The 27,928-nt window shown below is 38.8% G+C and overlaps 1 protein-coding gene across 2 annotated transcripts; it reads right to left on the bottom strand.

The window, feature by feature from the left end:
- Positions 1 to 27: 27 nt before the first annotated feature.
- LOC134311723 (kynurenine/alpha-aminoadipate aminotransferase, mitochondrial-like) lies at positions 28 to 26,191 on the bottom strand. 2 transcript variants are annotated; one of them, XM_062993371.1, is made up of 13 exons: positions 26,116 to 26,191; positions 20,135 to 20,303; positions 19,556 to 19,688; positions 13,905 to 13,979; positions 13,577 to 13,786; positions 12,609 to 12,674; positions 12,392 to 12,474; positions 8,063 to 8,159; positions 6,594 to 6,655; positions 3,183 to 3,247; positions 2,615 to 2,721; positions 1,690 to 1,791; positions 28 to 96 (listed from the first exon to the last, which is right to left on the bottom strand). In XM_062993371.1, exons 1-13 carry the CDS (start codon positions 26,189 to 26,191, stop codon positions 43 to 45), a joined length of 1,299 nt encoding a protein of 432 aa, XP_062849441.1. In that variant the 3' UTR covers positions 28 to 42. The 2 variants fall into 2 exon arrangements, with proteins under 2 accessions (XP_062849441.1, XP_062849440.1); XM_062993370.1 differs by having other exon boundaries at positions 26,125 to 26,191.
- Between the last annotated feature and the right edge of the window lie 1,737 nt (positions 26,192 to 27,928).

The raw sequence follows: 27,928 nt of genomic DNA, 5'->3' as shown, positions 1-27,928 counted from the left end.
ACAATTGGTGCAGTAACAAATTTGTTCATCTTCTTTCATTCTTTAAGTGCATTGTCCCAAAGATTCCTTGATTAGTGCAGAGAGTCTCTTGAAAGCCTGTAAAAGAAAGTAAAAGTTTATTTTATGTTAATTTCAAAATGATGAGTTCAACAAAAAGTTGGACACAAATTTTAGGCTGTTTTAGTATATTTAAGCAAACATGGTTTTGTCATAATACTTTTACCTTACATGGCTAAAAGTATGTAGACACTTCTTTTAAAGAGTAGGTTTGGCTATTGTAGCCACATCCATAGTAAACATATAGAGCATAAAATCCAATGGAATAATACAGTAAAAAAATATACCTCAAACAAAACAAATAACAAAGGAAATACAAAAGAATTAAACATTTACAACATTTCTCCTGAACCTTTTACTTTCATTAGACGTTTGACTCGATGGTATTTCACAAAGCATTCTGTTTGGGGACACAGAGGAACAAGCTGCCCTTCATGGATGTAGCCCACATTAAAATTGGAAATGAAATAAATATGGAAGACTTACTAACATATATAAATAAATATAGTTTATTAAAAACCCACGCATTTAATTGATTTCGACTCAGCTACAAATTATTATAATTTTCATTGGTAATAATTTAAAGAAAATGCCTTTAAGAATATCGGGTTAATACCGGATTGAAGTTTGGTTGTACAGCTGTTAAAAGTGTCTGTTTTCTATTTTCTCGTTAACACAGCCAGTTAGTTGTTATATGCTTATATTTGCCTGTTTTTGGGAAAGTTTGTATAATATAATAATTTCTTAATCAAACAGCTCCGGTGATATATATGAGCTTTCTAAGTTGAAAGAGAGGCTTTTGTAATGTGTGAGAAGATGCACATGCAGGCCGACAGAAACAGACTGGCGAGCCAGACCCACGGACTTCATCCTTAAAGGCAAGAACTCGTTTCCTCGTGCGTGGGAGAACTTCATCTACCGTTGAATTCCACCGGGTTTGTAAAGAGTCGCTGCCAGAGCGGTAGATTATGGAAACCTTTCTTTTTTTTTAATGCATTTTCTCTCCCTTTTCTCCCCCTTTAGCACGTCCAATTGCCCAATTGCATCATGCTTCCTCTCCAACTATGCCGATCTCTGCTCTGACCAAGGAGATCGAAGCGAACCCACGCACACACACACACACACACACACACACACACAAGTGATGTAATTTTAAAGCCCCAGTTGTCCACTTTAAGAATCAACAAGACTAAATAGAGTGACATGTGTAGTATGAGAGATATTAGCAAAAACATAATGTCTACTACAATGGACTAAAATGAATTGCTGGAACTCAGCAGGATATATATGCACTTTTATATTGTGAGACAACATTTATAGGAATTAATTTGGACTGTGAGTTTGTGTGTGTGTGTGTGTGTGTGTGTGTGTGTGTGTGTGTGTGTGTGTGTGTGTGTGTGTGTGTGTGTGTGTGTGTGTGTGTGTGTGTGTGTGTGTGTGTGTGTGTGTGTGTGTGTGTGTGTGTGTGTGTGTGTGTGTGTGTGTGTGTGTGTGTGTGTGTGTGTGTGTGTGTGTGTGTGTGTGTGTGTGTGTGTGTGTGTGTGTGTGTGTGTGTGTGTGTGTGTGTGTGTGTGTGTGTGTGTGTGTGTGTGTGTGTGTGTGTGTGTGTGTGTGAGTGTGAGTGTGTGTGACCTCATCGATCTGCTCTGGTGTGGACAGGGAGAAGGCAGCTCTCACATATGGACATGGCTCTGAGCTGTGAATGTTAAACATGCCACCCGGTACCAGAAGCACCTAAAGAAAGTGTTTAATTGATTGTATGAAAGACACTACAGATGTATGGAAACATATTACAAATCTAATACAAAGAAAGAGCCAGTATCATTAAAAAACAGAAAAAAAAACTAGGGATGATCTGTGAACGGATGAGTATAAAAATGAAACTTTTTGAAGGACCTGGTCCAATACCATCTGATGTTACCAGAACCTATTTTGCATAACTATGCTGACTCAAAATAAAGTATTAATATTTACTGTCACCTCTGAAAAAGTTAATATTTGTTATTATTTAAGAAATACTTGTTTTTAACCTATATACCAGTCAGTATTTAATCAGCTTTCTAAATGCCCTCTGCAAGATTTATCTTTGTTTATTAACCTGAATTATCTCTAGTTATGTAGAACAGCTGCCGAGCTGAAAGGCTGTATTGAGAGATGATTTTGATATGAGGACAAGAGCTCCGAACTGAAAAGCTCATTGTACCAAACGGAGTCTGCTGTGTGCAGCAGTGTGCATGTGTGTGTGGGAGGTGACTGTCCATCCTACTCATACACAGAATCCTTGACTGGATGCATGTTACCCCATCTTACCTCTAAGCACACACATATGTAACACTATGTCAGGGGTTTGAAACCTTTCAAGGCCAGTAGCCCTAATGTAATGGCTCGAAAATCAGAACCTCACCAGTCACCTAGTGGGCTGCTTGTGTGCTGTTATAAATCATCGTGTTATGTAGCTGATATTTCCATGATCATGACAGAAGCTCTAAACAGAAATAATGGCCTAAGCTAAGCTGCACGTGAGTGTACATGCTTGTCTGTGTGTGTGTATACATACTTCTTTGTCCAGGGCTTTTTTCATTATAAGTTCTTGTGTGTCTTCAATGCCCTTTAGTTTAATCCACAGAAACATGCCAGCTGATGGTGCATGCCACTCTGCTACATCTGCACAGAAAGAGACGGGGATCTAAAGGTGTCTAAAAATCTTACTGTAAATCAAAACTAGTTATTAAGATGTATAAGCCAGAATATGATGTGTTTTTGTTGTTCAGTAGTCTAGAATGTTCTTGTAAAAGATAGTTGAGAAATGATTAGATGATCAATGATTAGCTCAGCTGATAACTAGACTGGTAATTAAAAGGTTGCTGATTCAAGCCTTACCTCCATGTTGCCCCCCTTAACTCTCAGTTAATCATTTACATTTACATAATCAAATTGCATTCATTCATAAATGTAAATTGCTTTGAATAAAAGTGTCTGCTAAATAAATGTCAATCACTTTGGCTAAGGTAGCCTAGCGGTTAAGGTACTGGACTAATAATCAAAAGGTAGCTGGTTCAAGCCCCACCACATCCAGTTTGCCACCGTCAACAACAAACAAAGAGAAAAGAAACACAGATACCCACCTGTAAGCCATTTATCTGCGGACGAGAGCATAGCATTTCTCTGAGCTTTGTAAAACTCAACCACCCTGAGAATGAAATACGAACACAATTCATCAGAACCTATAAACAATAAACAAACTCCATTTCCAGAAAAGTTGGGACATTTTGTAAAATGCAACAAAAACTAAAATCTGTGATTCGTTTTTTCTCTTATTACCAATATTATACTGACCAATGTACAAAGAAGATTCCAATTTTTTCACTCATAAACTAAATCATATTTTGTAAATATGAACAAATTTAGATACTAATGTACTTCATATCATGGCTGAGGTTGGTTTTTGAACCTTTCACTGACAACAGTCTGGATGGTCCTTTTTGTTGTTGACATGAAAACTCAATGTCAGTTTTTCCCTCATCACATAACACACATTTCGAATGTCTTTCTGTCCATATGATAATAGCTAAAGCCAAGAGAATGTGGCAGACTGTGTTAAGTGACAACAGTTTTCCAAAGCACTTCCAAGCCAGTGTGGCTATATTTAACACCGCAGCAACATAATTTCTCATGCCGTGTTATCTAAAGACCTGAAGGTCAAGCACATTTAACAGACAGAGGTTTCTCCAGATTCCCTGAATGTTTTTGCAATATTATGAACAGTAGATGGTGTCAGTCAAAAAAAAAGGTTCAACAGAATAAACAAACCACAGATTCTTGTTTTTACCACATTTTACAAAATGACCAAACTTTTCTAGAAATTAAGTTTGTCTAAGTCTGTCTAATGTTGGCAATCCTAAAGTTTTATAGGCAACTAAAGCTCTTCTTTTGTGATAAAATGAAAAAAAAAAAAAACTAAAATCAATCAGAACTATACATACAGCAAATTGGATTCATATTTTGGTGGGTGGTGTAGAAAGTTTTATAATGTTATGTAACCTTAAAGTATGGCCCTCTAATTCTTAGTGACTCTTCTGTGTGCCTAAGTACAGCTAGTTTTACTGCACCCATAAAACGGAGCCACATGTATTAAACAGGAAAGTCTAAGAGACTCTGAACAGATATCATAAGGCAAATGATATAGTTTTACTTAACACCATTTCTGAGCAACTACAGATCACAAGAGCGACTGTACACAGTTTACAGACTAGTGATAATTTTTTTTCAAGGTCAAGAAAAAACCCAAACTTTCACATTAAGCTAAAAGGAGATTTGTCAGGAAGCAGTATGTGTAAGCAAATCTTTCAGTATTTTAATCACAGAAGAAAAACTGTTGTAAAAATTGTTGAAATCAAAAGATGTATACAGTGTATCACAAAAGTGAGTACACCCCTCACATTTCTGCAGATATTTAAGTATATCTTTTCATGGGACAACACTGACAAAATGACACTTTGACACAATGAAAAGTAGTCTGTGTGCAGCTTATATAACAGTGTAAATTTATTCTTCCCTCAAAATAACTCAATATACAGCCATTAATGTCTAAACCACCGGCAACAAAAGTGAGTACACCCCTTAGTGAAAGTTCCTGAAGTGTCAATATTTTGTGTGGCCATCATTATTTCCCAGAACTGCCTTAACTCTCCTGGGCATGGAGTTTACCAGAGCTTCACAGGTTGCCACTGGAATGCTTTTCCACTCCTCCATGACGACATCACGGAGCTGGCGGATATTCGAGACTTTGCGCTCCTCCACCTTCCGCTTGAGGATGCCTCAAAGATGTTCTATTGGGTTTAGGTCTGGAGACATGCTTGGCCAGTCCATCACCTTTACCCTCAGCCTCTTCAATAAAGCAGTGGTCGTCTTAGAGGTGTGTTTGGGGTCATTATCATGCTGGAACACTGCCCTGCGACCCAGTTTCCGGAGGGAGGGGATCATGCTCTGCTTCAGTATTTCACAGTACATATTGGAGTTCATGTGTCCCTCAATGAAATGTAACTCCCCAACACCTGCTGCACTCATGCAGCCCCAGACCATGGCATTCCCACCACCATGCTTGACTGTAGGCATGACACACTTATCTTTGTACTCCTCACCTGATTGCCGCCACACATGCTTGAGACCATCTGAACCAAACAAATTAATCTTGGTCTCATCAGACCATAGGACATGGTTCCAGTAATCCATGTCCTTTGTTGACATGTCTTCAGCAAACTGTTTGCGGGCTTTCTTGTGTAGAGATTTCAGAAGAGGCTTCCTTCTGGGGTGACAGCCATGCAGACCAATTTGATGTAGTGTGCGGCGTATGGTCTGAGCACTGACAGGCTGACCCCCCACCTTTTCAATCTCTGCAGCAATGCTGACAGCACTCCTGCGCCTATCTTTTAAAGACAGCAGTTGGATGTGACGCTGAGCACGTGCACTCAGCTTCTTTGGACGACCAACGCGAGGTCTGTTCTGAGTGGACCCTGCTCTTTAAAAACGCTGGATGATCTTGGCCACTGTGCTGCAGCTCAGTTTCAGGGTGTTGGCAATCTTCTTGTAGCCTTGGCCATCTTCATGTAGCGCAACAGTTCGTCTTTTAGGATCCTCAGAGAGTTCTTTGCCATGAGGTGCCATGTTGGAACTTTCAGTGACCAGTATGAGAGAGTGTGAGAGCTGTACTACTAAATTGAACACACCTGCTCCCTATGCACACCTGAGACCTAGTAACACTAACAAGTCACATGACATTTTGGAGGGAAAATGACAAGCAGTGCTCAATTTGGACATTTAGGGGTGTAGTCTCTTAGGGGTGTACTCACTTTTGTTGCCGGTGGTTTAGACATTAATGGCTGTATATTGAGTTATTTTAAGGGAAGAATAAATTTACACTGTTATATAAGCTGCACACAGACTACTTTTCATTGTGTCAAAGTGTCATTTTGTCAGTGTTGTCCCATGAAAAGATATACTTAAATATCTGCAGAAATGTGAGGGGTGTACTCACTTTTGTGATACACTGTATGTGTATTCTACATTCTGTGACTTGTAATTATTTATTGTATTATTGTTAGTAGTATTAGTATTATTTATTAGATAATATGGCAGTGTAGTAGCAAATATCAAAATCTGTATTTGGCCCAGGTGCTTAGAAGTTAAGGTATGAACAAACTGCTAAATACTTTTTACCAGGGTAAAAAATATTACACAGTAAACCCTTTTGTTTTGTTCAATTCAATTCAATTCAATTCAATTCAATTCAATTCAATTCAATTTATTGTCACATACATAGTCATACAAGTACAACTAGCAGTGAAATGCTTTTTAAGATAAGAAACAAGAAATAGTAAACACATTGGGAGAGGAGGGGATAAAAAAAAAAACCCAGCAACCAGATTGTTAGGGTTTAATCTCATTTTTGAATCAGTTTTACTGATTAGTTTGACTGGTATGATGAGTGTGATGTGAGTTGATAGGGATTAAACCATTCCAGCTGCTTTCACACTCACCCATCAATATGTTTCAGGAAGCCCTCCTGACCCCAAGCGTGCAGCAGCTGTGAGACCATCAGCTAGTCAGAGAGGTTGAGGAGAACAAATGTGAAAGTTTAATGACAATCATTTCACAATGCAGGCACTGGTAATAATATACAACTGTCTGATAAAAGTCTGAATGTTGCAAGTTTAATTTTGAGTATAATTAAATCATGTGTACATTGTAGTGTAAAGAATGCTGGCTAAATCGTCAAAGCAAAATAAAAGATCCAATTTTTTTATAAGAACAAACTTAAATATTACATATACAGGCCCGAAATACATAAGTAATTACTTCCCTAACTTTAATAGCACTCAAACTTTCTAGATCAAGCACCACTCCCAATTAAACCAAAACCTTCAGCTATAAGCTGTAAGTAATTTTTCCAGAAACACATGAGCCTCACAGTAGGACTTTGTGTACAGTGAGCACATACAGTAAACAGAGTGAGTCTGTTTAGGATTTTGCTCTTGGTTCTTGTATGCTAGTAAATCCCAAACTTTCATTTTCTTCAAAATTCATTGTGTTGCACAATCAAGAAGCTGTTCTTGGTAACTTGGTAACACTAGCATTGACAACAGCTGATACTTGGTAACACTAGCTTTGCTTTCGGTTCAGGTTACCATTACATGTCACATGACCAGCCATACTCCCTGGTTAACCAGTATTCCTGTTTATATTTTCAGAGCAGGCATTATTTCTTCTGGCTTTTTTAGATTAGATTATTGTGAGGTATATTTAAATGATCTGGCAGAACTACTAAGCATTAAAAAAGGTCTTGACATTGCAAAACAACATGTGTGTGATGTATAAATGTAGCTCAGTACAGCTGAAATCCGGGTTGGTGATGCTATGGGCCGGCCGGGTGTCTACACAAACATTATAAGCTAAGCCTGATGCAGCGGGGGCAGAAGCCATGCAATTGATTTGCACCCCCCTTTTGTTAAAAATGCAATTTCTCTCCATTTTCCTCCCGATTTAATACACTTAATTTTATCTTCCGCTGCTGAGAGATACCAGATTGCATCTGTGGAGAGCACGTCGCTGTACACGCCTCTTTCGACATGTGTACAGCCCTCCTCTTCTCGTCCCTGCATTCTGTTCTGTTCTCTTCCACCAATCAGGGTCCTTACACAGCGTATAAAGACCCACCCACCCACACATAGTCCAGCCCCCACCCTGCAGATACGGTGGCCAATTAGTATCTGCTGCAGGCACTGCCAATTATGCCTGCAGATGGCGCCCAGCCGACCAGTGTGCTAGTGGAATATCCCGCTGCGCCACCTGGGCACCCCAGGGTATTCTTGTTATGGAGCCAGAGTTTCTCAGTGACCATGACCAAAATAAATGAAAGTGGTTGATGAAAATGAAATGAAATATAAATACATGCCTTCTGAGAGCTCATTAGTCACTTTGAAAAAGAGAGCAATAATGTTAATCTTACTTGTGTGAAGGTGCTGGTGTGTATGGTTGATGCTTGGATGTGGAGAACCACACGGTCCACCAATGGCTTTGGCCCGGTGACAAAACCTATTCTTAAACTGAAACACACACACACACACACACACACACACACACACACACTTTAAACAATGCTTTATAAAAATTATTTAAATTGTTAATGTTTTGCTGGCACACTGCAGGTGAAAAAATCTTAGATGTAGGCAAACTTTTCTTATTATGTAAGATAATTTAAATTATTAATAATAAGATGATCTTTTAGACATTGTACTGATTCAAATATTTTATATTTTATCTATTTATTTTTTAGATATTTATATATATACAGTGTATCACAAAAGTGAGTATACCCCTCACATTTCTGCAAATATTTTATTATATCTTTTCATGGGACAACACTATAGAACTAAAACTTGGATATAACTTAGAGTAGTCAGTGTACAACTTGTATAGCAGTGTAGATTTACTGTCTTCTGAAAATAACTCAACACACAGCCATTAATGTCTAAATGGCTGGCAACATAAGTGAGTCCATCACCTTTACCTTCAGCTTCCTCAGCAAGGCAGTTGTCATCTTGGAGGTTGTGTTTGGGGTCGTTATCCTGTTGGAAAACTGCCATGAGGCCCAGTTTTCGAAGGGAGGGGTCATGCTCTGTTTCAGAATGTCACAGTACATGTTGGAATTCATGTTTCCCTCAATGAACTGCAGCTCCCCAGTGCCAGCAACACTCATGCAGCCCAAGACCATGATGCTACCACCACCATGCTTGACTGTAGGCAAGATACAGTTGTCTTGGTACTTCTCACCAGGGCGCCGCCACACATGCTGGACACCATCTGAGCCAAACAAGTTTATCTTGGTCTCGTCAGACCACAGGGCATTCCAGTAATCCATGTTCTTGGACTGCTTGTCTTCAGCAAACTGTTTGCGGGCTTTCTTGTGCGTCAGCTTCCTTCTGGGATGACGACCATGCAGACCGAGTTGATGCAGTGTGCGGCGTATGGTCTGAGCACTGACAGGCTGACCTCCCACGTCTTCAACCTCTGCAGCAATGCTGGCAGCACTCATGTGTCTATTTTTTAAAGCCAACCTCTGGATATGACGCCGAACACGTGGATTCAACTTCTTTGGTCGACCCTGGCGAAGCCTGTTCCGAGTGGAAACTGTCCTGGAAAACCGCTGTATGACCTTGGCCACCATGCTGTAGCTCAGTTTCAGGGTGTTAGCAATCTTCTTATAGCCCAGGCCATCTTTGTGGAGAGCAACAATTCTATTTCTCACATCCTCAGAGACTTCTTTGCCATGAGGTGCCATGTTGAATATCCAGTGGCCAGTATGAAAGAATTGTACCCAAAACACCAAATTTAACAGCCCTGCTCCCCATTTACACCTGGGACCTTGACACATGACACCAGGGAGGGACAACGACACATTTGGGCACAATTTGGACATGTTCACTGTGGGGTGTACTCACTTATGTTGCCAGCTATTTAGACATTAATGGCTGTGTGTTGAGTTATTTTCAGAAGACAGTAAATCTACACTGCTATACAAGTTGTACACTGACTACTCTAAGTTATATCCAAGTTTCATGTCTATAGTGTTGTCCCATGAAAAGATATAATGAAATATTTGCAGAAATGTGAGGGGTGTACTCACTTTTGTGATACACTGTATATTCATATTTTTTACCTTTTATATATTAAATGGTAAGATGAAATAAACCAGTACAGTTTTTATAGTCATTTTATTTTATTTAAAGGGTGTTTAGGAAATAATGCAGACACTAATGATTAAAAGGTGTTTAGGAAATAATTCAGACACTAATGATCAAAGATTCCTACTGGGGTTGGTCATAGAACCATTTAACGATATATTACTAACTGTTCACACTTTGAGCTGAGGTCTGTAGCTGATTGGTAGCCAGTGTCTGTTTTGTCTGACATGGTTATTGTGTAGGTAGGTGGTTTGACTGTTTTAATTTGCCCTCTCATGTAGAGAGTAAGTGAATGTGTGAAGGTCTGTAATAGATCATCTCTGCAGGGTGCATTCCTGTCTTGCATCCAGTTTGGACCCACTGTTACACTGACCAGTTAAAATAAGATAAGTTATAATAAAATAAACTGAGAGACAATAATTAGGTTTAATTAATCTTTTAAAACAAATAATACTTAAAATGTTATACACTTTGTAATCTCATAATGACAAATATAAGATACATTTGCCTAAAATATCTGCAAGTGTATGCCTGTAAATATAATGACCTGGTATTTTTGGCCTTCTTAAAGAGTGGTTGAACCAGTCTAGTGCATTGACTCTACTTCTGTAAAAAAAACAGATTTGGTAATTAAATCGGTCCCTTTAGGATCAAGTCATCTGGGACAATATTTGCCTACAAATGAAGCAGTCAAACAGAATTCAGCTTCTGTGTACATTACAGATAACACAGCTACAGTTCCATGAAGTATTTGCCATTTTTCTAATTTCTTCTAATTTTGCTAATTGGTCACACTTATTTATTTTAGGTATTAAGACTATATGAATATACTGTCCCCTTTCCTGGTATTTACATCTAGATGTGATAACACAGAACATAATTTTGTTCTCCCAGGTTCCTCTCTGCGCAACCCTTGGGGTACTTGCTCCAGTAGTTCCCTTTGTTGTGTGGGCGACAGGTGTTGCACATCCAGAGATGTGTCACTGGATTCTGTCACTGGGAAATACAGTTCTGCTGGGTCTTCTTCATCTTCCACAGCTCTAGCCCACAGTTGATCTGCCTGGTTACCAGTTCTCTCTTTCCACAGTCTCAGCAGGTTGATGTGATATACCTGTGTCATCACACCACCCCATTTGTAGGCTAGTAAAAATAATATAACATGACTAACAGGTGTTTTTGTTACCCAGGTGTATCCCTGTCAGACTGAGTGTTGAAACACAACCACTGGTGTACTGACAAACAGACAGTAAACAGGTCTGCCAAGTGAAACATCATCACATAATAAAAAAAAAACATAAGAGCTGTGAATAAAAGCCCAAAAACAACAGTCAGTAATACAATTTATGGACAAGAGTATTGGGACACACCTTTTAATCACTAAATTCGGGTGTTTCATTCAGTCCCATGATTTAATTCAGCCACATTATGGCCATGAACTAGCCATTTAAGGACCTTATCACAAAAGTCTAGATTTTGACTAGGTCGATTCAAAATCTTAATGTATCTAAACCATTCAGAGATGGACTTGCTTTTATGCTTTAGGTTGTCTTATTGCATAACCCAACTGCGCTTGAGCTTCAGATTAAGCTCAGTTTGATCCAGACATTATCCTTTTTAATTATCATTATCATCATTATTTACTGGTAAAAAGCAAAAGTCATGGATTCTTTAATTATGGCAATCACGCAGGCCCCTATGCAATAAAGCATCCCCACACCATCAACACCATGTTTGACTGTTGGTCTGATGTACTTATTGTTGAAAACATTGTTAGCTTTACACCAAATGTCCACAAAAATGATCCCCAAAAGCCTAAAGGTCATCACGGTCTAGTCATGAAGGATTAAAAACTGTATTATGCCAATTTAAAGCTCAAAATAATGTCAGACATATTTTTTCACAGTGCTGTAACTGTCTGTGCTATGTTGGAAACTTAAGGATTTTTGTGAAGACTTTAAAATGAGCTAAATTAATGAGGCTGTACAAAAGAATAAATCTGCTGATCTTCTAACCCTCAGGTTCTTAAAAGTTACTGTATGGAAACAAACAGGAGCAGAGCAGTGTGAAAATTCTCCAGGGTTTTTTCCATGGTTACATTACTGAGTTACTGAGTAACATCAGTAAACACTGGAGCATGAAGCCTCGCTGTTTTCAGTTAAGGGACTATTTATGTGTCTTATCCTGATTGTTCATGTTATATGTAAGGGATAGCAGTAGCCTAGTGTGTGGAGCTTTGAGCGATCAGTTTGAAGGTTGTGGGTTTGAATCCCAGCTTTGCTTTGGGGTGTGGTGCAGGAATCAAATGCTAATTGTGTTTATATTTACAGAATGCAATGATCAGTGAAATCATTGGAAATCTTTTCTTTCTACTTTTGTCAGTTAAATAAAGATTGAAAAGAATTATTCTTTTCAATCTTTATTTAACTGACAAAAGTAGAAAGAAAAGATTTCCAATGATTTCACTGATCATTGCATTCTATATAATATATACGTGTATATATATATATATATATATATATATATACTGTATATATATATATATATATATATATGTGTGTGTGTGTGTGTGTGTGTGTTTGTGTGTGTACACATACCCTGAAGATAAGATCTTAGAAAAGGAGTCGGTTCGTAAAACTCTGCCATCAACATCCATAGAGAGAAATGTTGGAGCCCATGGCTGGAGAAAAAAATGCAGCTTTTAAACAGTAGCGATCATCTTATCGCTTATCGTATTGTACAGATAACACCAATTATGCATTACTGATTACCCACACACAGACACTTCAAACAGAGAAATAAAGCTTGAGGTACCTCCTGAAACTGCAGGAAGTAATATGGGTCATCCTCAATAATAAGAAAGTCATACCTCCTTGCAAGCTGTAACAATAAAATATACAGTATGATATATGTTAATCCAATGAATGAATGAATGATTTTTATGGCTGCCCCTGGTAGGAGTCACCACAGTGGATCATTTGTCTGCATATTTGCAATCTTTCTGTTTATTCAGGTTTGGGACCGGCACTGTTTTATGATCAGATGAGACCAAGATTGAACTTTTTGGACTTAACGCTAAATGTTTTAAAGAAAACTGAACACAGCCCAGCACTGAAAATACACCATAGTTACAGTCAAGCATGTTGATGGCGACAATGTTAAAATATTTATTTTCAGCAGGAACTGAGTAGTAGATCAGGATAAAAGGAAATATGGATGCTGCCAAGTACATCATAATTCTTCTGCTAGACAGCTACAGATGGGCAGGAGGTTCACCTTCCAGCATGGCAATGACCTTAAACATACCATCAAAAAACAAGTCGTTTAAGGATAGGAAGGTGATGCCCTTGGATAGCCAAATCAAAGCCCTGGCTTAAATTCAACAGAAAATCTGTAAATGGACGTGAGCAGTGCATTGCCTGTCACCACAAAATTTGGGGAATATTTGCATGTTTTTCCTTTAAATTTTTTTTAGGTTGTCAATCTAGGTGCACAAATCTGGTAGGAACAAATCCAAACAGACTGATGGCAGTAGTTGAAGCAAAAGGTGGCTCTACAAGGTTATTTTTTTATTAAATTATTAAATTAATTTTTAGAAAGGTTTCATTTTGCAAATGTGTAAATAAAACCGGAGAAAGATTGCAGGCTGTAAGACAAGAAAATGACTTTTCAAAGGGGTATGAAGATTTTTATAGACATTGTAAAGCATCATGATCTTTAAACTGGCTTAATTTAAATTCAATTTATAGTATGTTCTGTTTTGCCAAAGAAAGAACCACTACCTCATAGACCTGCTGTTTCCTCTCAGTGGTCATGGAGATACCTGTAGGATTTCCTCCATTAGGGATGGTGTAGAGCACTTTGGGCACAGTGCTGCCAGGTTTGTGTGCATCTGCAGGGTCCCACCGAGCCAAAATGTCCTTAAGGCCGTCCGGGATCATACCATACTGATCACTGGGGACATTTATTATGTTGCATCCCAGCGGCTGGAGCTGTAAGAAACAAGATGAATTATAAAGTGAAAATAATGTGTACAGTCTATATGCTGCTTTAATGTACTGTAAATCACTGGTCTAGACTGAGAATGTTGAAACAATAGAAGAGTCTTACCACTGCCAAAGTTCCTGAGTATGTAGGAGCATCAAGAAGAACATTGTCTCCAGGATTGATGAGCATTTCAAATACCTTAAATATAGGACACCAAAAGACACGTTCTACTGTGGTGCTTGAAAGTTTGTGAACCCTTCAAAATGTTTCTATATTTCTGCATAAATATGACCTAAAACAAGTCCTAAAAGTAGATAAAGAGAACCCAGTTAAACAAATGAGACAAAAATATTATACTTGGTCATTTATTTATTGAGGAAAATGATCCAATATTACATATTTGTGAGTGGCAAAAGTATGTGAACCTCTAGGATTCGCAGTTAATTTGAAGGTGAAATTAGAGTCAGGTGTTTTCACCTGATCATGGGATGACAATCAGGTGTGAGTGGGCACCCTGTTTTATTTAAAGAACAGGGATCTATCAAAGTCTGCTTTTCACAACACGTTTGTGTTAGTGTATCATTTTTTGCTGCATCTGGGCCAGGACGGCTTGCCATCATTGATGGAACAATGAATTCTGAATTATATCAGAGAATTCTTAAGGAAAATGTCAGGACATCTGTCCATGAACTGAATCTCAAGAGACGGTGGGTCATGCAGCAAGACAACGACCCTAAACACACAAGTCGTTCTACAAAGAATGGGTAAAGAAGAATACAGTTAATGTTTTGGAATGGCCAAGTCAAAGTCCTGACCTTAATCCAATCGAAATGTTGTGGAAGGACCTGAAACGAGCAGTTAATGTGAGGAAACCCACCAACATCCCAGAGTTGAAGCTGTTCTGTACGGAGGAATGGGCTAAAATTTCTCCAAGCCGGTGTGCAGGACTGACCAACCGTTACCGGAAACGTTTAGTTGCAGTTATTGCTGCAAAGGGGGGTCACACCAGATACTGAAAGCAAAGGTTCACATACTTTTGCCACTCACAAATATGTAATATTGGATCATTTTCCTCAATAAATAAATGACCAAGTATAATATTTTTGTGTCATTTGTTTAACTGGGTTCTCTTTATCTACTTTTAGGACTCTATTTAGGACTTTATGCAGAAATATAGAAAATTCTAAAGGGTTCACAAACTTTCAAGCACCACTGTACATATAACAATACATTTTAATAGTAAAGTTAATAGCTGTAGTGTTACTAAAATTAAAGTGATAGTAAAAATAAAACTATTTACAAAATGTAAATAAACTTGTGTAAAAATGTAGAGAAACATTATAGTCCTAAATTATTGGTGCAATTTGTAAAAGGGATTTAAAAGGCTTATGAAAAATTTTATTGTTGGAAGAGAAGGCTTGCAATTGTTGTTACAATAAATCCCAAAGATGTTTGATGGAATTGCGCTCTGTAAAGGCCACTGGATGTCCTACACACTAAATTAATCAAACCATGTATTTATGGAACTCATTTCATGCACAGTAGTACTGCCATGCTGGAACAGGAAAGTGTCTTACACAAACTGTTGCTTACTATATTTCATATAATTTATTTTGTATACCTGTTAGCAATGGGTATGACTGGAACATCTAAACCTAATAATGAATAACGGGAAACCACAACAATTTGATTTAGCGCAAAATCTCGTGACTTTATGGGATTTATTTGGACTTGGGTCAGGAAACTGACCCAATGACAAAAATGTCCATGACAAAAGCTTGGTTCTGTGCTCATCTAATTTGTTGTTGCATGGATTTGGATATTTATTTTACACAACTAAAATTTTCTGGTCAAGAATAAGCCATCCGTCGCTCAGGTGGCTCAGCGGTAAAGTATGCTAGTGCACCAGAGTTGGGTTCCTAGATACATCGTATCGCATCTCAGCTCTGCCTTTCCGACTGTGTTGGGTGGCAGTATGAACAACATTTGGCTGTTGTTCAGGGGCTTAGAGGTAGAGTCCTCATAACTGGTACAACTGCGGCCCCTGCTGGTTGACTGCGCCTGCACAGGCCTGCACAGGGCTGAGGAATAACATTGAGGGGGGTGTGACCCTCCGTGCGCAGTGTCTCTCGGTGTATGAACTCGGCTCGTGCAGGTGAAAAATGCAGGCTGTACTGATTGCGTGCCGGAGGGGGCGCAAGTCAGTTGAGTGGCGTCCTCAGTCAGCGGCAGAAGGGTCGAATCAGAAAAAAAAAAGAAAGAATAAGCTATCCAGGAAATAGAACTCCTGCTTCTGCCACACATACCCTCACCTCTCTGGCATAGCCAAACATGACAGTACATGCCTGGACTGCCAATATCACCACTGAGACCTGAGTTTAAAAATTGGTGGGCTAGCATAATAGACTTTAGAGACTAAATAGTGTGGTAAATTAGATTTCAACCTATGGTACGACTAATATTGTGAGCACACTGTACAGGAGTTCAAATTAAAGCACAGGTTGCCGGCTAAAGCAGTGTCTTCTCTGCTCTGTGTGCAGCCTTACCCAACACATTTAAGGATATTTTGACCATAGTTCATGCTGCAATACTGTATGCAGTATGCTTTCTTCAAGAATTTTGCTTATTTTGTTGATAGTCCCTTCACAGTGCGGCCCTGATTCTACTATAATACTTTTTGCTTTTTATTATTGCCAGTATGTACTGATTAAATACTGGTAAGAAAATGTAGCATTCAAACAATAGATTGGCCAGTTAAGTACACTGGCGCTTAAAATGCCCAAAGGATTGCCAAAATGGTAACAAGGTTGCATCCACAACCCAGTAAACTAATTCCAGAGATTCAGATGATGAAACCTAATTCTGAAGCGCTGTAATACAAAATATGCTTTTCGCTGACTGGTCGCACCGATTTACCGGCTCTGGAGCAACTTGGCGTTTGCTCGGTGATCAAAACTCGGCTCTCAATCGCTATGTGTAAACTACTCAACAACTCGATCTGAGCGGCTCACAGAGTGAAGAGAGATTTCTAGTTTGTCAAATATCTGGATCTGAGTTGCCCATCTGGCAATGAGTGCTATGTTAAACAGTTATTGAGAACGCAAGATACAGGGTGAGGGGAAACGCAGGGGAGGAGTGTAAAAACGTGGGACACAGGCATAATATAGTTTATATCAGAATCATTCTCTACAAAACATAACACCAACGTTGCATTGCAAAAAATATTCATTAACTACAGAAAAATCCCTGCTGTTCGCGTAGCCAAATCCACTCAGATTCATTTATTTTTTCTTCTTGATTTTACGCTGCACATCAGTGCACAAACTTTGATCGCTCGCTACTTGTTGACGTGCATTTTTGGACGTGGTATCATTAAACCCCTTGTCACTTCTCATGTTTGTTTTTGTGACAAAACTTAGTGTGGGTGACCAAAGAAGCTCTCTTGTGATTCCAGTTGGTGATAGATTGTGTAGTGTGAAACCCTCTATCACCGATCAGTCGTGTAGTGTGAAAGCCACACCGACTTAAAAGACTCCCGATTACAAGAGATCCAGTTGTGTAATGTGAACTGTACAACAACCTGACGACTTGGAAAGTCGTGTAGTGTGAACTTGGCATTAGCTGTGATGCAACTGTACCATAAACCTGCAGCTTAATAAAGGAGGCTACATTTGCAACAATGTAGCAGCAATGAGGAACCCATAACTATAAACTAGAGGGCCACACACACAGCTAATAGGGCCTGTGAATTTTAACTTTAATTTTAACTTTAGTTTATACTGTGGTAATGATACAATAGATGAATTAAGTAAACTAAGAGACACAAGAAATGCTAATAAAGGAGAGATTTCATGTATACACTAAAATGTATCATTTTTAAAATTCTCACTGCAAACATATTTATATAAGCCAACTTCTAGCACTTCTTTTTGCAGAAAAGTACTGTAATGTTATATACTGTATATATATACAGTGTATCACAAAAGTGAGTACACCCCTCACATTTCTGCAAATATTTCATTATATCTTTTCATGGGACAACACTATAGACATGAAACTTGGATATAACTTAGAGTAGTCAGTGTACAACTTGTATAGCAGTGTAGATTTACTGTCTTCTGAAAATAACTCAACACACAGCCATTAATGTCTAAATAGCTGGCAACATAAGTGAGTACACCCCACAGTGAACATGTCCAAATTGTGCCCAAATGTGTCGTTGTCCCTCCCTGGTGTCATGTGTCAAGGTCCCAGGTGTAAATGGGGAGCAGGGCTGTTAAATTTGGTGTTTTGGGTACAATTCTCTCATACTGGCCACTGGATATTCAACATGGCACCTCATGGCAAAGAACTCTCTGAGGATGTGAGAAATAGAATTGTTGCTCTCCACAAAGATGGCCTGGGCTATAAGAAGATTGCTAACACCCTGAAACTGAGCTACAGCATGGTGGCCAAGGTCATACAGCGGTTTTCCAGGACAGGTTCCACTCGGAACAGGCTTCGCCAGGGTCGACCAAAGAAGTTGAGTCCACGTGTTCGGCATCATATCCAGAGGTTGGCTTTAAAAAATAGACACATGAGTGCTGCCAGCATTGCTGCAGAGGTTGAAGACGTGGGAGGTCAGCCTGTCAGTGCTCAGACCATACGCCGCACACTGCATCAACTCGGTCTGCATGGTCGTCATCCCAGAAGGAAGCTGATGCACAAGAAAGCCAGCAAACAGTTTGCTGAAAACAAGCAGTCCAAGAACATGGATTACTGGAATGCCCTGTGGTCTGACGAGACCAAGATAAACTTGTTTGGCTCAGATGGTGTCCAGCATGTGTGGCGGCGCCCTGGTGAGAAGTACCAAGACAACTGTATCTTGCCTACAGTCAAGCATGGTGGTGGTAGCATCATGGTCTTGGGCTGCATGAGTGTTGCTGGCACTGGGGAGCTGCAGTTCAGTGAGGGAAACATGAATTTCAACATGTACTGTGACATTCTGAAACAGAGCATGATCCCCTCCCTTCAAAAACTGGGCCTCATGGCAGTTTTCCAACAGGATAACGACCCCAAAAACAACCTCCAAGATGACAACTGCCTTGCTGAGGAAGCTGAAGGTAAAGGTGATGGACTAAACCCAATTGAGCACCTGTGGCGCATCCTCAAGTGGAAGGTGGAGGAGTTCAAGGTGTCTAACATCCACCAGCTCCGTGATGTCATCATGGAGGAGTGGAAGAGGATTCCAGTAGCAACCTGTGCAGCTCTGGTGAATTCCATGCCCAGGAGGGTAAAGGCAGTGCTGGATAATAATGGTGGTCACACAAAATATTGACACTTTGGGCACAATTTGGACATGTTCACTGTGGGGTGTACTCACTTATGTTGCCAGCCATTTAGACATTAATGGCTGTGTGTTGAGTTATTTTCAGAAGACAGTAAATCTACACTGCTATTCAAGTTGTACACTGACTACTCTAAGTTATATCCAAGTTTCATGTCTATAGTGTTGTCCCATGAAAAGATATAATGAAATATTTGCAGAAATGTGAGGGGTGTACTCACTATTGTGATACACTGTATATATATATATATATATATAATGTAATATAAAATTTCAATTATACATTTCATATAGAACAATTTTGGCTGTACTGGCTCCCACTAAAGCTGTTTTTGCAAATATGAATACAAATGTCTTTCCCTGAATATCTCTGTATTTGGATACAGGGTTCAGTAATTGTGTTACCTAAAAAAAAATTTTATGAATTAATTTGAAATGGACTGAATACTTTGCTGAGTGCCTCCTGGCTCCCAGTGGTAACACACAGTTCCATCTTGCCTCTCTGTGGGCTGTAGGCAACAGTGGGAGGGTCATGCAGCTTCTTCTGCAGCTCCATCATCCATGAGACCAGCTCTGGAATACTACAAGTAGACAATCAAATAAGTTTTACTTTACATGTTACACTATATGTGTTCATTACAGCTAACTAATGCAGCATAATAAATATCTGAAGTATTTTTAATGATCATCATTGGCTAGCCCAAAACCTCCTAGCATAGTGCCCAGTGTTTCCAGCTTCTCTGAGAATTATAGGATGGAGGATGCTCATGCAACAGATAAACACACTATTTGTCTGATTATGAATACAGTAGTTAGAATAGAATCCCTTCTTGCTAGAGAGCTAAACTAATTATGCTGTTGCAAACTTTTTACTAAAGGATTAGTGTGCCATCTCTATGATTAAAATTTGTGATGACAAGGTGAACGCTTTACATTTGTTGCATATGGAAGGTATCTTGTACTTGTTCAAAAACCTTTTTTTTTTCAGAAAGACATGAATAAATAAATAATAAATTAGCGGTCTTACCCGTTAGAAGCAGAATACTGTAGAGCTCTCTTCATTAAAGACTCATCAAACACAACTTTTTCTCCAGTCTTCATGTGAATAACGGCTGAGTGGAAGGGGAAGGTGTTTGGGTTTGGTGCTCCTCCAGCAAGAGAGATCAGGGTGGGAGGAGAGCGCTGCTGCAGCTCCGCTATACATGTGTGACACAGGAAACAGCAAATAAATATCATGTATGAAATAGCAACATGCACTTCTTCTCTGTTTTATTTCTTCTTTTAGTGGTACATTGTTTTTGCATATTTTCACACTGAATTGATTTAGATAAAAAAATAATTCAATACAATGTAAAGAAAAGAGTTATTCAACACCATCTGCCCTTGTGTAAAATTTAATTTTGAGGTACCCTAACCCTAACTCCTCTGCCACATGCACCACCTTTATGCAGGCTAAAGAGAGCTGTAGATTAGCATCCGCCCACTTTGACATGAGTGCAGTCATCGGCCAATTCTTTAAAATAGCTGAAAGTTTCTCCTTGCCATATAGGGCATAGAGTACACACTACAGTGGTGCTTGAAAGTTTGTGAACCCTTTAGAATTTTCTAGAAAAGTCCTAAAAGTAGATAAAGAGAACCCAGTTAAACAAATGAGACAAAAATATTATACTTGGTCATTTATTTATTGAGGAAAATGATCCAATATTACATATTTGTGAGTGGCAAAAGTATGTGAACCTCTAGGATTCGCAGTTAATTTGAAGGTGAAATTAGAGTCAGGTGTTTTCACCTGATCATGGGATGACAATCAGGTGTGAGTGGGCACCCTGTTTTATTTAAAGAACAGGGATCTATCAAAGTCTGCTCTTCACAACACATGTTTGTGGTAGTGTATCATGGCATGCACAAAGGAGATTTCTGAGGACCTGAGAAAAAGAGTTGTTGATGCTCATCAGGCTGGAAAAGGTTACAAAACCATCTCTGAAGAGTTTGGACTCCACCAATCCACAGTCAGACAGACTGTGTACAAATGGAGGAAATTCAAGACCATTGTTACCCTCCCCAGGAGTGGTCGACCAACAAAGATCACTCCAAGAGCAAGGCGTGTAATAGTCGGCGAGGTCACAAAGGACCCCAGGGTAACTTCTAAGCAACTGAAGGCCTCTCTCACATTGGCTAATGTTAATGTTCATGAGTCCCCCATCAGGAGAACACTGAACAACAATGGTGTGCATGGCAGGGTTGCAAGGAGAAAGCCACTGCTCTCCAAAAAGAACATTGCTGCTCGTCTGCAGTTTGCTACAGATCACGTGGACAAGCCAGAAAGCTATTGGAAGAATGTTTTGTGGACGGATGAGACCAAAATAGAACTTTTTGGTTTAAATGAAAAGCGTTATGTTTGGAGAAAGGAAAACACTGCATTCCAGCATAAGAACCTTATCCCATCTGTGAAACATGGTGGTGGTAGTATCATGGTTTGGTCCTTTTTTGCTGCATCTGGGCCAGGACGGCTTGCCATCATTGATGGAACAATGAATTCTGAATTATATCAGAGAATTCTTAAGGAAAATGTCAGGACATCTGTCCATGAACTGAATCTCAAGAGACGGTGGGTCATGCAGCAAGACAACGACCCTAAACACACAAGTCGTTCTACAAAGAATGGGTAAAGAAGAATACAGTTAATGTTTTGGAATGGCCAAGTCAAAGTCCTGACCTTAATCCAATCGAAATGTTGTGGAAGGACCTGAAAGGACTTGTTTAGTTTTAGGACTTGTGTGAAAATCTGATGATGTTTTAGGTCATATTTATGCAGAAATATAGAAAATTTTAAAGGGTTCACAAACTTTCAAGCACCACTGTATGCCCTGTGTGCTCCCCTGACCACTGACACTACCTTAAAATATCTGCTTTTTTATACTGCACTTTTAAACTGCTGAGTAAAACTGCTACTAATGACTACTTTTCTATCGATTAATCTATCGACAATTTTATCAATTAGTCGATTAATCTAAACGATTAATTTTCCTCCAAAACATTTAATTACGAATCTCATTTAAGCTTCTTTTATTTTAACAACAAACTGTTTGGCATAGTAATATGGCACAAAACTAAATGTACACAGTGTTTATGTCCATATTATCAAATTCTCAAGTGCTCCATATTTAACAAAGTGCAACATGTGTTTATGGCATTCTGTACACAAAGCAAAGTGCTTAAACTTATAGCAGAAATAAAATAGTTAGATGTAGGCACGTCTCATTAAGTCCATTGTACAGTAACGACTGTACATGAGCCCAGATTCTAATCTACACATTCACTTAAAATGGGGCTGGGGGGTGTGGGCAAAAATGTTTATCTTTATTTTTAGAATTTTATAGAATTCTGACGGTTTAATGTTATATTACTGTATTTTTTTTTTATTACTTTTTGTATCACTGGGACTTTATATAGGTCTTTGGCTTATGCTTTTTTCAAGAGTACATAGAATATAAAGCATTTTCATTTAATCATGTATATATAATGGAGGATTTGAGAACTATCAGAACTATACGTTTTGTTTAGCCCCACAAAATTACTCAGTTGCAGAATGTAAACAATTTTTATTGTGCAAACTGCAACATAGCAAAACAACGTTGAGGGCAAAAAGCATAACATTTTATTGTGTCATAATGAGGTATTTCTCTGTTGTACAACATGACCACAGATCTGTTGTTGGAAAGTGGGCAATTGTACATAGCTGCGCTTCAAGCTTTTTCCCCCAATTTTTATTCCTCAGTCTAGTCGTGTCCAATTACCCTGATTGCGTCCTCTATACTGATTTGACCATTCACCGCTGACTGAGGACGCCTCTCAACTGACATACGCCCCCTCCGGTACACACAGTTAGTACAGACTGCATTTTTCACCTGCAGTCGAGTTCATACACTTGACGGGCACTGTGCACTGTGCATGGAGGGCCACACCCCCATCAGCATTATTCCTCAGCCCTGTGCAGGCGCCATCAGTCAGTCAGCAGGGCCCACAGTGAAAGTGACTCAAGTGAACCCACATTACTGAGTGACTTAGATTAACCCGAGTCCATAAAATTAACCGGATTTACCACCACTAGTGTCTAGTCTAATTAAACCCAACTGGCAATTTAATGTGGTTTATTGGTTTATTCATTTATCAACAAGAATGGTTGGGTCACTCAGCAGTAGGGCTGCCGTGACTGGTCGACTTAGTCGATGACGTCAAAGCTAAAAATGCATTTAGGTCCGTGTTTTTCGTTTCAAGATCAATAAATCAAATAACAAACAAGCAGAAATTGAAAAACGGATCGTAATTTTATGAATTCAACATTTTCTATCACTTCTACCGGAATTAAAAGTGCGCACTAACATGCGTATACAGTGGGGTCAAAAAGTATTTAGTCAGACACTTATTGTGCCGGTTCTCCTACTTAGAAAGATGAGAGAGGTCTGTAATTTTCATCATTGGTACACTTCAACTATGAGAGACAAAATGAGAAAAAAAATCCAGGAAATCACATTGTAGGATTTTTTAAGTTTTTATTTGTAAATTATGGTGGAAAATAAGTATTTGGTCAATAACAAAAGTTCAACTCAATACTTTGTAACATAACCTTTGTTGGCAATGACAGAGGTCAAATGTTTCCTGTAAGTCTTTACCAGGTTTGCACACACTGTAGCTGGTATTTTGGCCCATTCCTCCATGCAGATCTCCTCTAGAGCAGTGATGTTTTGGGGCTGTCGCTGGGCAACACGGACTCCACAAATTTTCTATGGGGTTGAGGTCTGGAGACTGGCTAGGCCACTCCAGGACCTTGAAATGCTTTTTACGGAGCCACTCCTTCGTTGCCCGAGCGGTGTGTTTGGGATCATTGTCATGCTGGAAGATCCAGCCACGTTCCATCTTCAATGCTCTCACTGATGGAAGGAGGTTTTGGCTTAAAATCTCACGATACATGGCCCCGTTCATTCTTCCCTTAACACAGATCAGTCGTCCTGTCCCCTTTGCAGAAAAACAGCCCCAAAGCATGATGTTTCCACCCCCATGCTTCACAGTAGGTATGGTGTTCTTGGGTTTTTCTTCTTCCTCCAAACACGACGAGTTGAGTTTTTACCAAAAAGTTCCATTTTGGTTTCATCTGACCACATGATATTCTCCCAATCCTCTTCTGGATCATCCATATGCTCTCTGGCAAACATCAGACGGGCCTGGACATGTACTGGCTTAAGCAGGAGGACACGTCTGGCACTGCAGGATTTGAGTCCCTCTCGGCGTAGTGTGTATACTGATGGTAGCCTTTGTTACTTTGGTCCCAGCTCTCTGCAGGTCACTCATCAGGTCCCTCCGTGTAGTTCTGGGATTTTTGCTCACCGTTCTCATGATCATTTTGACCCCACGGGATGAGATCTTGACCCCAAGGGAGATTATCAATGGTCTTGTATGTCTTCCATTTTCTTACAATTGCTCCGACAGTTGATTTATTCACACCAACCTGCTTGCCTATTGTAGATTCACTCTTCCCAGCCTGGTGCAGGTCTACAATTTTCTTCCTGGTGTCCTTCGACAGCTCTTTGGTCTTGGCCATGGTTGAGTTTGGAGTCTGACAGTTTGAGGCTGTGGACAGGTGTCTTTTATACAGATAACGAGGTCAAACAGGTGCCATTAATACAGGTAACGAGTGGAGAACAGAAGAGCTTCTTAAAGAATAAGTTATAGGTCTGTGAGAGCCAGAAATCTTGCTTGTTTGTTATTGACCAAATACTTATTTTCCACCATAATTTACAAATAAATTCTTTAAAAATCCTACAATGTGATTTCCTGGATTTTTTTTCTCATTTTGTCTCTCATAGTTGAAGTGTACCTATGATGAAAATTACAGACCTCTCTCATCTTTCTAAGTAGGAGAACCTGCACAATCAGTGGCTGACTAAATACTTTTTGACCCCACTGTATTTGTTCTATAAAGAGCGGGAAAATCGGGTAGGAGATGATGACTTAGCACTCCCTGTTGTTCTGACTTTTTGTATTTTTATATTTGACGTGCATATATTTCTCTATCTGCAAAGAAAAATTTAATAATATGGGGAAGGGATTCCCATACTGGACACTGTACAGTACACCAATCACCGTGGTCAAGTTTTTATACTGGATGTTCACCTGATGTCTGAGGATCTTTCATCTCGTTTTCAGCCAATAAACATCCAAAAATCAATAGAATTACACAAACTGATTCTGCAGTAAACAAGGAATAAACAACAATCAAACAGATTTTAAAAGGTCCTTTGTTAATTTTTAGTTAACGCCATTTTTTAAATGCAATGGGTATCTGTGTGGACAAACTGAGGGAGCGTCTAAAAAGTGCATGAAGAAGAAAACGGTTTAAGGACATGATTGGAGTGAAGTCGATCCATCCAAATCATCTGAGTCCGTGGTGTTTCCAGTGAGTCTGCTCACTCACCTTGTGTACTTAGCAGCAGCTCAGAGGACTCATAGGATCCGGGTTAATTGAGTACAAAGATTCAGTACAAAGATTCGAATCATTAACCCGGGTGATTCAGGAACCGTCCAGCTCTACTAGACACACTCAGCCTTGATGAACATTTTTAATTCCCTTTTGTCTCTCAATCTAGTTATTTCCAACTCTTGATTGGGAATCTACTGCAGCTTGCACACCTCTAGATCAGATCAAGGCGAGCTGACACCCCCTCTGAAACATGTCTAATCTGTGGCTGCTTCTTATCAGCTGCCAGTTATGCGTTCCCACACAAAGCTGTATTGCATACAAAGAGTCATGTTAAACTAAAAGTGACTCCCCTTCAGCATAATAGCCTTTAAGGTGAAATGGGTTAAATATTATAATATTTAAATATAACTGCAACTGTACATCCATGTAAAATTTTAATCATAACTCAAAAATTGTGCAAAGTCCAGAGGTCTAATCCAATAATGATTTATTCTACTTTTATTACCGTTATACTGGTTTAGTGATGAAACATGGCTTACTCAAAATGCGAATGGCTGATGGTTTCCTTGCTGCACTCACAGCTGTCAAAAATCTGGAATAGTCCATGTTTTCTGTTTTCTGTGGTGTAAAAGCACAATGAATTAATTTCTAAACATGTAGCACACTCCTCTTCCACCCAGCTCTAGTGCAACAAGTCTCTGTAGGTAAATAAGTTACTTTTCTAAAGCTCCTTGAAAGCAATAAATAATGAAGTACTGCACAAACGTATAACAGTGACTCAAATTCCAAGTATTAGGTGCACCAACCACCATGAAAGCTGTACCTGTTTACAATTCACCTGCCATTGAATGGTGTACCCTGAATATATAATATTTCACTTTGATTTTGTCCCTGTCCCAAATTTTTTGTGATGCCGGCATCAAATGAATTAGTAACAGGTAAAGATATAATTATTTCATGTAAAGGGAGGATTCACCAAACCCTCATCAATGTCTGTAAAGGCAAAAAATGGGTTGGAACTGTGAAGAATGTGTCCCAATTTAAATTTTTGCAGTAAACATTCACTGAATGGTAATCATAATAGTGGAGGGTAGGTGCATCCTTTAATATAAAACCATTTTAGGGCCTTAGTGAAAAAGCTATTTTGTACAATCATATGTAATAGCAAAATGCACGGCTGCTTTAGTTTGATGTTTCACATATTACTCAATTTAAATCTTAATTATGTCCCAATAATAAAATAAAAATGTAAGAATTGTTGTTTGATCTGAAATACACTCCATAATGCATCTTAGTTTTTTATTTCATTTCATTTACATCAGACACATTATCCTGGTCAGTGTTGTGTGGTGGTGCGCAAGACAAGAACACACCCTGGACAAAGCGTCACTCTTTTACAAGGCTTCGGCCATCCCCAAGACGAAGCCAATCATGTATAGATGCCCAAATGGCGGATAGAAATGCATCTTGCAATAACATACATTGTAAATAATACAACTTATTATTTTGTAACAGTTTTTAAATGTGTTTATATTTAGACTTAGAGAATGAAGTATTGATAAATGTAAATAAGTACTAGTCTAACTCTGAATAATTAATTGGAAGGGCCATTTGCTTATGCAAAGGTTTAAACACCCCTGGAAAAATTCCAATTTTTTTCAGGAAACAAACATAAATAAATTGCCAGTTACTTATGACACTGTATTTTAACTGTAAATGAAAATAAATATATTCTAAATGTTACTATTTAATGTACAGTACACCCTTGAGTTACGAACCGTTTACTATACAAACATTTCGGGTTATGAACAATCTTTTTCAACTTAACGTACGAACAAATTTCGGATTACGAACCGAAATTCGCGAACATTTGAGCGAACATTCGGACAGCGGACGGTGTTTTTCCGATGTTTTCTTTATATTTTGTAAATTCAATATTAAAATGGCCTCAAAGAAGGTGCAGAGAAAGCGTAGTGCTGAGAAAATGAATCTATTACTATTTGGTGTGTTGTATAATTAAGTCGCTGAGTAAAGTATTGCAATTACACCTACAAAATACAATACTGTTGAAATAAAGAAGGAAATAATAGAGAATTATGAGAGTTATTGTTGTTTCCGGTTGATACAATTTATAAAAAAGAAGGAAATGTATTATGGTGTATGGTACAGAACACGTACTGAAATGTGATGTGTGTTGTTTTATGTACAGTACAGTACTACTACTGTGTATTGTTGTTTATTATTGTTTATTACAGGAATGTCTATTCTATAATTTAAGATTTAAAGGAAAATATATTTGTATTTATAACAAGAAAGACCATTTAAGACATTAGAAAGGTTAGG

The sequence above is a fragment of the Trichomycterus rosablanca genome, chromosome 4, assembly GCF_030014385.1.
Source record: "Trichomycterus rosablanca isolate fTriRos1 chromosome 4, fTriRos1.hap1, whole genome shotgun sequence".
NCBI lineage: Eukaryota > Metazoa > Chordata > Actinopteri > Siluriformes > Trichomycteridae > Trichomycterus > Trichomycterus rosablanca.
The sequence above is the reverse complement of the archived record's forward strand: the minus strand, read 5'-3'. Positions and strand labels throughout refer to the sequence as shown.

Coding starts and splice junctions, on each gene's coding strand:
- LOC134311723 (XM_062993371.1), bottom strand. CDS start 26,191: ATGGACTATTCCAGATTTTTGACAGCTGTGAGTGCAGCAAGGAAACCA. Junction 12,475..12,608: donor ACTTCCTGCAGTTTCAGGAG/GTACCTCAAGCT, acceptor TTTTTTCTCCAG/CCATGGGCTCCAACATTTCT. Junction 1,792..2,614: donor AAAAAGCCCTGGACAAAGAA/GTATGTATACAC, acceptor CACTTTCTTTAG/GTGCTTCTGGTACCGGGTGG.